At 39.5% G+C, this 12,860-nt stretch overlaps 1 protein-coding gene across 1 annotated transcript; it reads right to left on the bottom strand.

Annotated features, from left to right (window-relative positions):
• Positions 1-9,332: 9,332 nt before the first annotated feature.
• LOC134816798 (cytochrome b-c1 complex subunit 2, mitochondrial-like) lies at positions 9,333-12,841 on the bottom strand. Its single transcript, XM_063825795.1, has 9 exons — positions 12,563-12,841; positions 12,267-12,415; positions 12,023-12,157; positions 11,706-11,847; positions 11,380-11,518; positions 10,909-11,121; positions 10,616-10,773; positions 9,813-9,926; positions 9,333-9,685 (listed from the first exon to the last, which is right to left on the bottom strand). The coding sequence occupies exons 1-9, from the start codon at positions 12,839-12,841 to the stop codon at positions 9,476-9,478; spliced, it is 1,539 nt and encodes a 512-aa protein (XP_063681865.1). The 3' UTR covers positions 9,333-9,475.
• Positions 12,842-12,860: the final 19 nt, after the last annotated feature.

The raw sequence follows: 12,860 nt of genomic DNA, 5'->3' as shown, positions 1-12,860 counted from the left end.
CCAGTTCCAAGTGAGAGCAAATCCAGTTCCAAGTGAGAGCAAATCCAGTTCCAAGTCTCGACAAGCTGCTTATCATTTTGTTCAGGAGGTATGGGAGCCCGGAGGAAGAATTAGGGTTGGTTTCTGAAGAGGTAGTGATACCAAGATAGGGGATTAGGGGATGTTAGGTAAGTGCTGATAGGTGCTCCCTAGCTAGTTATAACAAGCTATTTGAAAATATTTGAAAATATATAACGCTCTTTTTTAATCACATCTCAGTTATGGTATAAGTGTTTGGGGTGTTGTCCTCAAAGAACGGTCCAATGATAGTCTTTTCATCACACAGAAGCACTGTATAAGGATCCTTTTTGGCGACCTTATTTAGATAAACAATCAACATGTGCACGTACTAGACCATACGGTATGCAAAAACTAGACCATAAACACTTTGAAAAGGAGCATACAAAACCCATTTTTAATAGATTAAAAATTCTTACGGCTCAAAACTTGTACAAATATCACTGCATCTTAGAATTCTCTAAGATTATCAAGTACCACTGCCCATACTCCCTTTATGAGGCTATCAACATTTCAAACCGTGCAACGAGTCTCACGGTTATTCTCCTAAATAAATCAAATACCTTTTTGTTTAATGCAGCCAAGCTTTGGAACGCTGTTCATAAAAAAATTTTAACTTCAAGCAATTGCCTAGAAACGTCCATTAGCTTGATAAAACTGAGAACCAAAGCACTATTAATACAAGCACAGGCAGCTGACTTAAAAGATACTTGGACTTCAAACAATTTCAAATTGCAGTAATCAAATCTAATTGCAGCGGCACACACTTACTATTACTATCATGATTGTACTATAGACAGAAAATCTTTCAAATCGATTTTGGGCGCTTTTTAACCATTTGTTGTAATGTTTTTAGATACTAAATATCTAAATTTATAAAAAAAAATTTTATCGGAATGAATTAATTGATATTTAATAATTTATTCGGTAGGTTTATCTGGTATTGATATTGATTATATTGATATTGTTATTATTGAACGAAGCTAACTCTAGACATAGTTAATACTACTTCTTTTAAGAAAGGGACTTGGAGTATAAACGACCAAGTTTGCATAAATTTCTATCCACCCAAGAACTCAGGAGGCAAAGGTGGGTGCGTAAACTTTTGGTCTGCACTCTCCGATCCTGTATCACCCTGGATTCTTCTCGACGTATCTTTGTAAAAGGTATATACCTTCTAGTCAATCTCTTGCTACTCCAAGTCCCCTAAGATATCTGATCTAAAGTTCGTGCTAGTTATATATATATGAAATATATTTTTGTCTGCTTTAATTGATACTAAATAAAATTGTTGTTTTTCTTGAAATTGTTGTTTTTCTTTTTCTTGTCCCATTCGTAAATATCTAAGCTTTTGTTGATCTGAAACTCATTGTCTGGAACTGTTGTTATCAAATTCTGGAACTGTTGTAAGCTTTGTCTGGATCCAGCAGGAGAAGGGGGAAGAAGGAACTCTGTAGCAGGACAAGAAGGCGCAGTCTTCTTTCTTCACGACCAGTTGGCCGCACAAACAATCAGATCACATTCAAAATTACATCATATCTCTCATTGCCAGTAATAAATAATTTAAGTTTCACAGTTAACTCCATCCAGTAATTATTATGACAGTAGTTCAAAATACAAACCAATAGAGCAATGGTCTTTCAACGTTATCTATCTTTGCATCCTGAAGTGGGTTAGGTGAAAATTCGTCGACCGCACGTAATCGTAGATTCAGAGTGTAAACAAAATTTGTGAAAATGGGGATCGTACAGTTATTTTTCAAATCTGACAGTTGAGAAGTCAAGAAACGTTCTTTTATCAGGCTAAACGAAATATATCAAACTCGAAAAGCTGACATTTGCAAATTTATCGAATGAAAAACATTATTCATCTTTAGGTGTATATTTTCATGATATCTAGGATGCAACTTGGAATACTATATATTATATACCTTACTCGGGATTATTATAACCGGGATAAAGTGGTGGGTTTTGGAAGATTCCGCCATATTTTTCCCGGTCAAAAATTTTACCAGTCATAAAAAAAACCCGCCGACTCAGATTATGGGGTTCCAAGGGGGTGGTGATCATCATATTTTACCTGAAGTCTCATATGTGCTAGAGAAGACTTTTGAAGCAGTGGATGGAGGGCTGTAACTTTATTGGCGGTTGCTACCATAATTTCGTTATAAAAATCACAATTTGGTTATAGAAATCAGATTTCAGGGTGGACCGTGATTCTCACTTTTCTTGCCCATGAAGTGAGTAAACTGTGCCACTATTTCATGGTCCACGGTGGATTGATTACTGGAGCAGTTGAAGATGCAAAGCCAAGACGTTCCCCAATACCAAGCGGTGGGCAGGAAATTAAGCTCCGGCTGACCTTCAGAGCAGTAGCCCCATTAGCGGACAAAATGAAAGTCTTGTTAAGACAACAATACAACTTCGAATTTGACGGTCAGCAGCAGGGGGATATAAATAATGATAATGGAGGGGAGTGGGGACATTAGCGATAATGAGAATGAGAATACGCTTTAATGAAGATTTGACTTATTATTGCTATATATTTATTTTCCTTTAAATACTAGACGTGTCTTTTTTTCTATTTCTGAGTAATATCAGTAACTGTAAATTGAAATAACTTCTTTAACAAGTAACAAAAACAGAAATTTCGGTTGAAAATTTGTTGACCTCTGAAAAAAAACTTGAAAGGTCGGCCACCGGTAAATACATGACCGGGATAATTTGGCGGGTTTTGGGAAATTCCGCCATATTTTTCCCGGTTATTAATTTTCCCAGTCATAAATTAACCCGCTATAATATTCCCGAGTAAGGTATATACTACAATGTCCTGCAATTCAGAAAATTCTAACGCCTAAGACTGATGAACGAAAGACTTAGACCTGAAATCAAGTTTAAAAGATCTCAATGTTACTTTATTGTGCATTCTAGGAGGCTTAGTGGTAGGAGGGACAAACCTATTCTCTATGAAGCTTTGCCTTACCTTAGAGCGGATCATTGGGCCTCTTAAGTGCTCGTACTGACGGGGATGATGTCCCTTAGATAATGCCCACAAGAAACCTAAAGCCAAAGGACCACAATCATAAGAATTACCCTGCACCTGCGTATCAATATACCTAACTAAAGTAGTGAGAGGTCTTAACTTAAGAATACAGTGAGTGATGGATTTATCTAAAACAGTACTGTTCTCTAAACTAGCTGAGGTTTTCATGGAATCAAAAATTTCTACAACATGAGGTTCACTTATGAAAGTAAGGGCGTTAGATATACAGAACCAATGTAAATTACTAGGATTAATTATCTGGATAAACTTACTGTCAACTGGACTAAAACTACTATAACTATAAGGACTGGATAAGCAAGTGTCTTGAAATGAAAATGAGTTGGAACGATGAATTTTACACATGTTGCTATAACTATTAACTATAATATCATCATACCATGTACTAGAACTTTGACAAATATCATATTGCTCCGAATACATACTAAGTCTTCCTGTGTCGGAGTGAGTGAGCCAGTTACTAGATACTGAAGTTGATTTTGATTCTGCACTAACCTTAATCTTCTTACGCTTAGCACCAGCTTGTGACGGCTGTGCTCTCTTAAAGCCTGAGGACGGTTCAAAATCAAATATATCAAGTACTGGGCGCTTACTTTTATCAACACTAGGTGCGGGCTTAGACTGATCAGAAACAGGGGTACTTAACTTAAAGATTACAAGACAGGCTGAACGTGAAAATTCTAGGAATGCATGTTTAGAGAGTAGATTAGACTTAGTGTTGGAAAACTCATAGCAATTTGTTTATCTCGTTGAGATGATTCTAACCATTGTAATGACCAAGATGACCACTTATTTCCCATCAAAAGACCGAAGCTGAGATATCTTGTATGAAGTGTGTCAATCGATGCTCGTGAGAGTGTAAAAATGGGGTCTGAACTGAAAACACAACAACCCGAAGTCTGAAGACTCTAAAACCATGATCATTTAAAATTAAATACACAAGACGAAAGTTTAGCTCTTATCAGAAGCAGAGATATCTTAAAACAAGTGAGATAAAGGGTGTGGTCATACATATAACTTTAGTCTAAGGGTCACGAAATCCTCTCCGAACCTCAGCGTGGTGTGGCCTGGTTGGCAGTAACGGGTGGTGTGCTCTCTTGTTGAGTACAAAGGTTGAGACTTGCCAACTCAAAGTTCCGATGTGGCCTGGTTGGCAGTAACGGGTGGTGTGCTCTCTTGTTGAGTACAAAGGTTGGGACTTGCCAACTCAAAGTTACCATAGGAACCAGGAAGTCGACACTAACAGCTACCAAGCATCAGGAAATTTCTCTTTCAGATATCAGGATACCAGATAGTACACGCACGAATGACGACACGTTAGACAAAGATACCTAGCTCTAAGAGCTATTAAATCACCAAGAAATTCTCCTTCGGCTTTTAGGTCCCAACGAAGTCACCCACCACAGAGCTACGGATTCCAATTCGCTCATTCTGACTACAAAGACACACTGATAATTAGTAGTCTTTGCACTCCCTCAAGTAACCACTATTCAGGTCTTTTTCAGTTAAGACAGGTAATGCATAAGGGCTGACACACGCTAGACACAGGCTCGTGATAAGACAGAGTTAGAGATTTCAAATCTCTCACTCTGACTATGAGGAGTGAGGACACACTGATAGCGAGAATCCTTAGCACTTCTCCCTCCAGTGACCATATTCCAGGTCATCTCAGCTAGACAGCTAAGGGCTCATCTTGAGGCCATCACATTTAACCTAGGATTAGGGGACCGGGTTAGCTTTGTCAAACTCTTCATTGAAGTGTGACAAAACGCTCTACAATCATCTAATAGCAGCAGAGTTCGACTGACACCATTACTGGTTCTAATCAGTTTATACAGCAGAAGTTCTTAACGTTCGAAAACAGTTCATCTTGGACATCCTCCAGAGATGCTCTATCATAGCCTGTCGCATTACACGGGGAACCCTTAGATCTACAGTACCCTGGTGGACAGCATAGCTCACTAAAGCATAATCGGACCAGGAACAAACAACAATGCAATGCCTCAGGGATGCAAATATTAGGACATCAAAATTTTAACGAATGCATTACTCAAACTTTGGATTCAATTTGTTAGCCCAACGTTAGATGGTAACAATACAGGACAGACAATCCTCCTTTACTTTCATTGAGAAAATAGTACCCACTATTTGCATTAGACATGGCAAGTATCTGGACTAATGATAACTTAGGATCCCCATCAATCATTAATTCCTCTCAGATTCCCAGGCTGCATTTAAAGCGCCTAACAGCACCAGTTTTAACTCCAGGTTCGTTCAGGGACGTAGCCAGGATTTTTCTTTGGGGGGGGGGCCTGTCGGCGAGCCAACGCGTCCATTCCAGCTGCGCAGCGAGCAAGCTGTGGCGGAGGTCGTGGGCCCAGGGCCCAGCGGGGCGGAGCCACTTGGCGGGGGCTAGGGTGGCGCAGGCCCCGGAAAATTTTGCAAAATAGATTTTGACATTTCCTACGGTCTAGGGGACACTAGCCCCCCCCCCCCCCTGTCTACGTGCCTGGGTTCGTTCTGAACATCTCAGACCAACTCAATTCAATAGGTATTCACATCGAGTAGAACTTGGATGTTCCAGGGCATGAAGGAGTAACGGTAAAGAACTAGCGGACGAATTAGCAAGGGATGATCAATCCAACAACATCCCCATAGGACCAGAACCCTTTCTCCCAATTAGGCCAAACTCAGTGACAAAGGAAAATCACACTTGAGATGTTCCTTCACAAACATAAATACAGGTATTTTAATTTTTCTGGAACTCACATCAGATGGCTGACATGGCCACTGTCAGGATAGATCACAGCCCACTAGTTTAACAACGTCAACTTCGAGACACAAGATTGTGGACACTTTCAGGAGAAGCAGAAACATCCCAGCACCTCCTCTGCAAGGGCATCCATATCATGACACTCAGAATGAGGATAATTGGAAAACCACTAAGGACTACGGAGGATCTTAACTGTTCTAACCAATCTTTCCCCTTTAGCAAAGTCACCCTGAACTCTACTGTGGTGAGTAGAGTGTTACACTTTGTAACGATGCTTAGCTTTTCTTAGTATTATAGCTTTCAGTTCATGTTTCTAGTAAGATAAGATCTGGTATTGATACTTCTAATTGCATTTATTCTATAATGAATTGCATTACACATTATATATGCTTTTAGATAGATACCAATCATCGTGATTCCATTGCATACATCAGACTAGAGCAATAAACATTAACAACAGTAAATTCAACCATATCTTCAAATTTGTGGAACAGTCGACAATACTGGATAGTATAGGGAAAACCCTGGATTCTTCCTTTAATAAGTGTATACATATTATTACTATCCAGAACTAACAATATTTGCATTATACTTTCAAACCAATTTCACAGTGTGATCATTTAAACTTCATGTTGTGGACGTCAGCTGAATTTGATGCAACCGAAAATGCGACATGAGCATGTAAATTTGATATGAGAAAAAAAATTGCGCAACAAAAAATTTGGTTAAATCTCCTTATTGCGATTTCTAACTGCGCGGCGTAGCGCGTACTTTTAAATCCAAATAAAAATTATTTTTGATTAAAATATCAAAAAATAAAATTACGGCATACAGCAAATCTTGTGTAAAAAAATGTGATAAACAATATGCTGTAAAAAAAATTCGTCAAAAACTTTAAAAACACGATGCCCCGCCCCATTTTTTAAATGGTCATTTTTGGAACTTTGACGGGCTATAACTTTCGCTAAGAACAGCCATTTGCCCAAAACTTGGTACCAAACGACTCTACTCAATGAGACCTTTCCAATGATGTATAATATGTTGGGTTTTGAGACATAAAATGTTCACCCGCAAGTTGATGCTCTTAGTACATACACTATTATCTGGGGACCTCAGGCTATGATGTTCATAAACATATAGAGATTAGGCGGAATGACAGGCTGAGCGCGGCCCAGTAATGCAACCCGTGCGTGCACCGTATTAGTACTACTATGTACTACTCGTAACATGGGCATGCTATCCGAACCCGATGACGTGCTTCGACGAGTGAGTCAAACGTGCCCACAGGCACAATGATGCGATCTCTCATTGACGGATGTTACTTGTCTAAATTTCTTCGAAGTATAGCGCGCGTCGCTTTCTTCTCGAAAGTGTTACGAAGTGCTACGAAGTAGCGCGCGCCGGGCCAGACCATTAACAATGGTCAAGATCTCTCACCTATTAACGAGCTCGTTTGCTCACCCACACATATATAATATATATAAAGGGAGTCAGCTGGAATGCAGTGGAAGTACGCCAATTCTTCAGGACTGGATGCGGTGCCCGGGTGCAAGGATCGCTACTGTCGACAAACAGCTTGTTTTATCGTATCCCCGTCCTCCGTTTTAGCACGTGTTTTTCAAGAGAGACGAAATAAAAAGGCTTTGATCTTTAGCTTTCTGAGCTGGCCGCCAAACTCTAATAGTGACTTTCCTTAAAATCAAAAATATTCGCGTTATATCGCTTCGGTTGCTGCCCTATAAGCAGTCTCGAACCAATCATACGGTTGATTGAGTGAGGAGATCACTGATTATTAAGTGTTGGCATCAAGTATCCACCAGATCTTAAAGTTAAACTGATCATAACTCGGCTTAATTGTAAACAATCAAATTGAAAGTTGGGGAAATCACTTTAATTATCAAACCAAATGTGTTTATAAACGTATCTATATTCTTTAAAATGTTTGTAAACTTCTGACACGAATAACTTAAGTTATTATTAAAAGCCGAGCTGCGATGAATTGACATGTACCGGCCAGAGTCGACGACATGTACCGACCAGAGTCGACGAATTTCTTGCGGTTGATGATGATGAAAGCAAGCTTCTAAATTCGGGATAGCCTGTGGCAGGCAACGCCCGATTCTAATGCTTCTACAGACCTACACAAGTGTAAGTAAGTAGGTAAATATTTCATGCTAGGCATGTGGCACCCATTACGGTAACCATCCATTGAGTTTTGCTTTTTCGCTGTACTATATTGCACAGCTCCCCATTTAACCCTCACACACGATTTCTCGAGCATTCGGCTGGGTGGACCGGGAGGCTGCATAAATCCTATGGGATCCTTAGCAGAACGTCGACGACGCTCAACCCACGACTAGGTAGACAGCCGGTATTGAACGTGCAACCTCACGATTGCTGGCGTTCTAAGAACTGCGTTCTAACCAACTGAGCTACCTGGCCGTTGTTAAAATTTTAATACAATTTATTCTAATATTTGCAACTATATTACACAATATATCGAAAATTCCCGAAAATCGGGAATTGAGAAAATTTCCCGGTTGAAAATCGTCGGGGAATCCCGATGTAAGGATTAACTTCACAAGTGTTCCTTCGGAAATTATGATTTTAACAAGCAGCATACAGTTAGCAGGAACTTCAGTTTACTGACACATGGCATGAACGAGGACTTCCGAAGAAGGTTCATAGATGGGTCATAGGAATCGTACATTAAATGTTCACCACTACATTACACTGATAACCACGACCGTATATTTAATTTATAGGCTATAAGGGGTAGTTTACATATTACGTAATCAGCCGAGGGGGGGTTTCAAATGCTTACGGTTGATTACGGGGGGGGGGGGGGGGGGGGTTGGTCGTTGATTACGTAATCAAAATTTTAATTTTTTACCGTTTTTCGAAATACCAATTGGACAATTTTCGTTAATTATGTAATCAAAATTTTCGTTTTTTAAACTAATTTTCGTTTAGTAAGTGCTAATTGCGATTATTTCATTCATTAATCCGTTGTGATAGCTTTTAATAAATAAATGGCTTAACATGAACATGTAATAGATGGGGGGGGGTGTGTAATCTTGATAACGTAATATAGGAGGGGGCCGGGGGTTGGGTCTTGATTACGGGGGGGGGGGGGGGGGGGGGGGGGGTGTCAAACCTTGATGTGTCAAACGGTTGATTACGGAGGGGGGGGTAAAAATTGCCAAAATATTGATTACGTAATATCTGAACGACCCCTTAGATAAAATAATATTTCTAGATACGTACGTACTACTCATGCATATATTATATTATATGTACGTAACGTACGTTTCCTAACGTATTCGTACGTGCGCCAAAATTTGATTTCATTGCGCAAAACTGCTTCGCGCCATCCGTTTTACACTGCGACTCTAGATTATTGTGACTGGCCCAATATCAGGGAGACAAGTAACTCTAGCAATTCTGTGGGTGACAACCTATAAAATAACACATTACGAAAAACGACTGTCATTTTAATATTTACAAATCAGGAAATAAATCGAACGTAGCACTTCAGTTTATCAGTTGTTAATCTCGTTTAATAAATAGACTAGTTCATTTATTCTATTGTAATTCTCTCTGAAGGGGCATGCTTTCCACGTTGCCATACGAAACCAAGATAGGAGCAGAGCTGTTGATTTTCTTTGCTGCTTCAATCACTTCTTCGTTTGTAATTGAGTCGATAGCACCGCATAATTGAGATGCCGAACTGGGACTGCCAGCTGCTATGCTCTCAAGACCGGTCGCTGCACGTACAGCGAGATTGCTTTCGTACTGAAAAAATGATTTGTTATTTTAAATGTTAAACTTCACACGGTTAGAAATGATTAAAAGAGGCAATATTTTATGGGTCTCCTTGATTTAAAACAGCAATTTTAGAAGTGAATAATATTAAACTCACTGCAGATAAAAGTTCGAGTTTGAGTTTGTTTTTAGCGGTTTCAAGTGCTTGGTCAGAAACACCATCATTGAGTCCTATCATAACACCATAAGAAGACTTCAGTACATCCCCAATCTGAATAAGATATAAATTAAAATGTAAAGGGGGGGGTCCAAGGGGAACTTTGGGGAGTTTTGGGGAACTTTTTTTTGGGGAGCTTCAGGAAACCTGGGGGACTTTCCCAAAGTTCCCCAAAAAATTATCAATGAAACAAATAATTTTGGGGAATTTTGGGGAACTTTTTTTTGGGGAACTTCAGAAAGTTCCCCAAAATTCCCCAAAGTTCCCCAAAAAAATTATAATGCCAAACAAATTATCATGCTGCAAGTATCAACAAGTAAGTTAAGATTATACCTTATAATAACATACATGTTAACATTAATGGGTATTAATGTATATTAGAGAAATTTTGAATAATTTTGAATAATTTTGAATAATTTTGAATAATTTTAAATAATTTTGAATAATTTTGGGGAATTTTGGGGAACTTTGGGGAGTTTTGGGGATCTTTTTTTTGGGGAACTTCCGAAATCTTGGGGGACTTTCCCAAAGTTCCCCAAAGTTCCCCTTGGACCCCCCCCCCTGTAAACTAATATTAGGTTTACAGTTAAATAACTACTCTGGGTTGCTTAAAAATGATACATTCCGAGTGGCATAGCCTGACGTGTCAATCTTAACTTTCAAATTGCAAAATTAACTTAAATAAACTAGCAATAAAGTAACAAAATGAGTCAACTTAATTGATAAAATAACTAAAATAAAACCTCTTCTCCAGCAGCGGAGATACTGAGCCCGAACATACCAGTGTTAACATTGTTAATGTTAACACACTGGGTATTGAAGGGTGATTGAGTGTAGGGTGCTGCAGCGGATATGAGTTGACTGTGTGATCCACCGTGGGTTATCGCTGAACCTCCCGCTCCTGCAAAAACGATATTTTGTTTTGGACCGAATACTTTTTGAACAGTTTTTAATTTACCGTCTCAGTTTCAATTATTCTAGAACATTCTTCAAACATTTCCAGAATAAAAACCACGTGTCTCTACTAAATACTAACCAGCAAGATGTTTGAGAATGCCCAATACAAGGGCATCCTGTGACCCAGCAGCAGCTCCCTCAACAAGACACATCGCTAGAGCCCCATTACCAGATGCCTCGATCTGAGATTCCTGCATTCCAGTCCAGGTGGTATTGGCAACAGTGGCAGAACCTCCTTCTAGTGACCACAGGTATTCGTCAGCTAATCCACTCAGGTTCTCTGGGTCTAGACCTGTTGGGGTGGTTATCATTACCGCTATACTAGTCATACATTGGATCAACTTACATTGGAAACTAAATGTAGTAATAATATTAATAATTTGGAACTACTATGAATGGTGAATGGAAAAATTCATATCAATCAAATCAAAAATTATCATAAAAGTTGTATAAAATAACATTGTCGTGAGAATTCATTGAACCACCCTCACAATTCACAAAGTCCAAACTCTCACAGAAGCTTGAAGCCTGGCTATAAACAATAACTTACCAACACCAACTACAGCGATGTTGTTAGAGTCCTTGAAGTTCTCAGCAGCGAAGTCGAGCAGAGTGTTACGCTCAATTGCTCCCGTGTTTCCCGCTTTTAAGTAGATAGATCTGCCTAGTCCAGTTCCCCGGTATGCGAGCTGATGATACACGTCAACAATTTAAATACACACATTCAGTGGGATCAAAGGAATCAAAACGAACCGCATTCAAATATAGACTGTTAACATTGGGTTCAAGAACAAAGTCCCATTCCCAATGTTGTGGCTAGTTATCAACACAAAGTTATGGTTAACATGGTCGATAATTGTAACACTAGCAGCTCACCCTGTTGGCCTCCTCCATCACAATAGTGGCAGGATCAGACAGAGCAACACCAGTCTGGTGAAGAGCATCAACTTTAGCTTGGTGGAGTTCGTGGTTGAAGAATTCCGGGCACACCAAGTTCTGTGTCATGTGATCCAATACTCTGGGAAGTTTTAAGGTACGTTAATAATATCACGATAGTGTACTGTTGTGAAATACATCAAATAATTTGGGACATATCAAAGTAAATATTACTATAGAGCTGATGACAGATGAATTTAAGTGGAAAGTTCAAAATATTTTCTATTTTCCGACAGCAAGAACAATATGTAACTTACAAGCTAGCCTTATCTCTAGGACAAGAAGCAGTGATGGAAGTGATATCTCGTCCAACATTGAACTCAATATTGGCTCCACACTGTAGTGGTTCCCTGTGTCCGCCAATCAAAGTTCGCCTTGTAGTTGATCCTAACCTGGACCAATTTAAAGGTCAGCACATAATTAAGCTAATTAATTAGAGATAATAATTAACTACAGAGATGTTTTTAAAAGTAGAGAAAATATTGGAAGTTAAGAACATACCAGGCATTTTTCATGACTTGAAGACTGCCGGCATTTGCTCTGGTTTCGTTACCAGTTCCAACTCCCAAGTAAACACCGAGGTGAACTACAGGACTGCTATTATCTACTGATACTGTGGTCACACCATTGGACAGCCTGGAGGCTTCCATCTGCACAAAGGTGGGGTTTAAAAGTTGTGTTTGTTGATAAAGTTATCTTGATATAAGAAGGAAAAGTTGTAAGTTCAAATATAAGAAGGTGGTTATTAATAGGAAGTACCCAAATAAGATTTTTGATTAATGTTAAACACAACATACTTGGCCGCTGGTAGCCCCAAGGAAAGGTAGATTCTCCTTGTAACAAGGCATGACCATAGCGTCACCAGCCAGCCTCTTGTCAATATGACCAGTCCTGCTGAAGATTTGATGGAGAGGTACATCGTACTTCTTCTCCAGATCCAGGTTAACATGAGCAGAGTACTCCTCGTCTACCTTCAGCTTCCCCACTACACGTGTCAGGATCTTCTTGGGTAGGGCGGTCAGGGTGGAGAGACCGGCTACCTGCTGGGTACGGGCGGTGGTGGCTGCCAACAACATGCTGTGCAGTGTCAGGGTT

Source organism: Bolinopsis microptera, chromosome 1, assembly GCF_026151205.1.
Source record: "Bolinopsis microptera isolate Bmic1 chromosome 1, MBARI_Bmic_1.0, whole genome shotgun sequence".
Lineage (NCBI taxonomy): Eukaryota > Metazoa > Ctenophora > Tentaculata > Lobata > Bolinopsidae > Bolinopsis > Bolinopsis microptera.
Note: the sequence above shows the minus strand (reverse complement) of the source record. Positions and strands in the feature narration are given on the sequence as shown.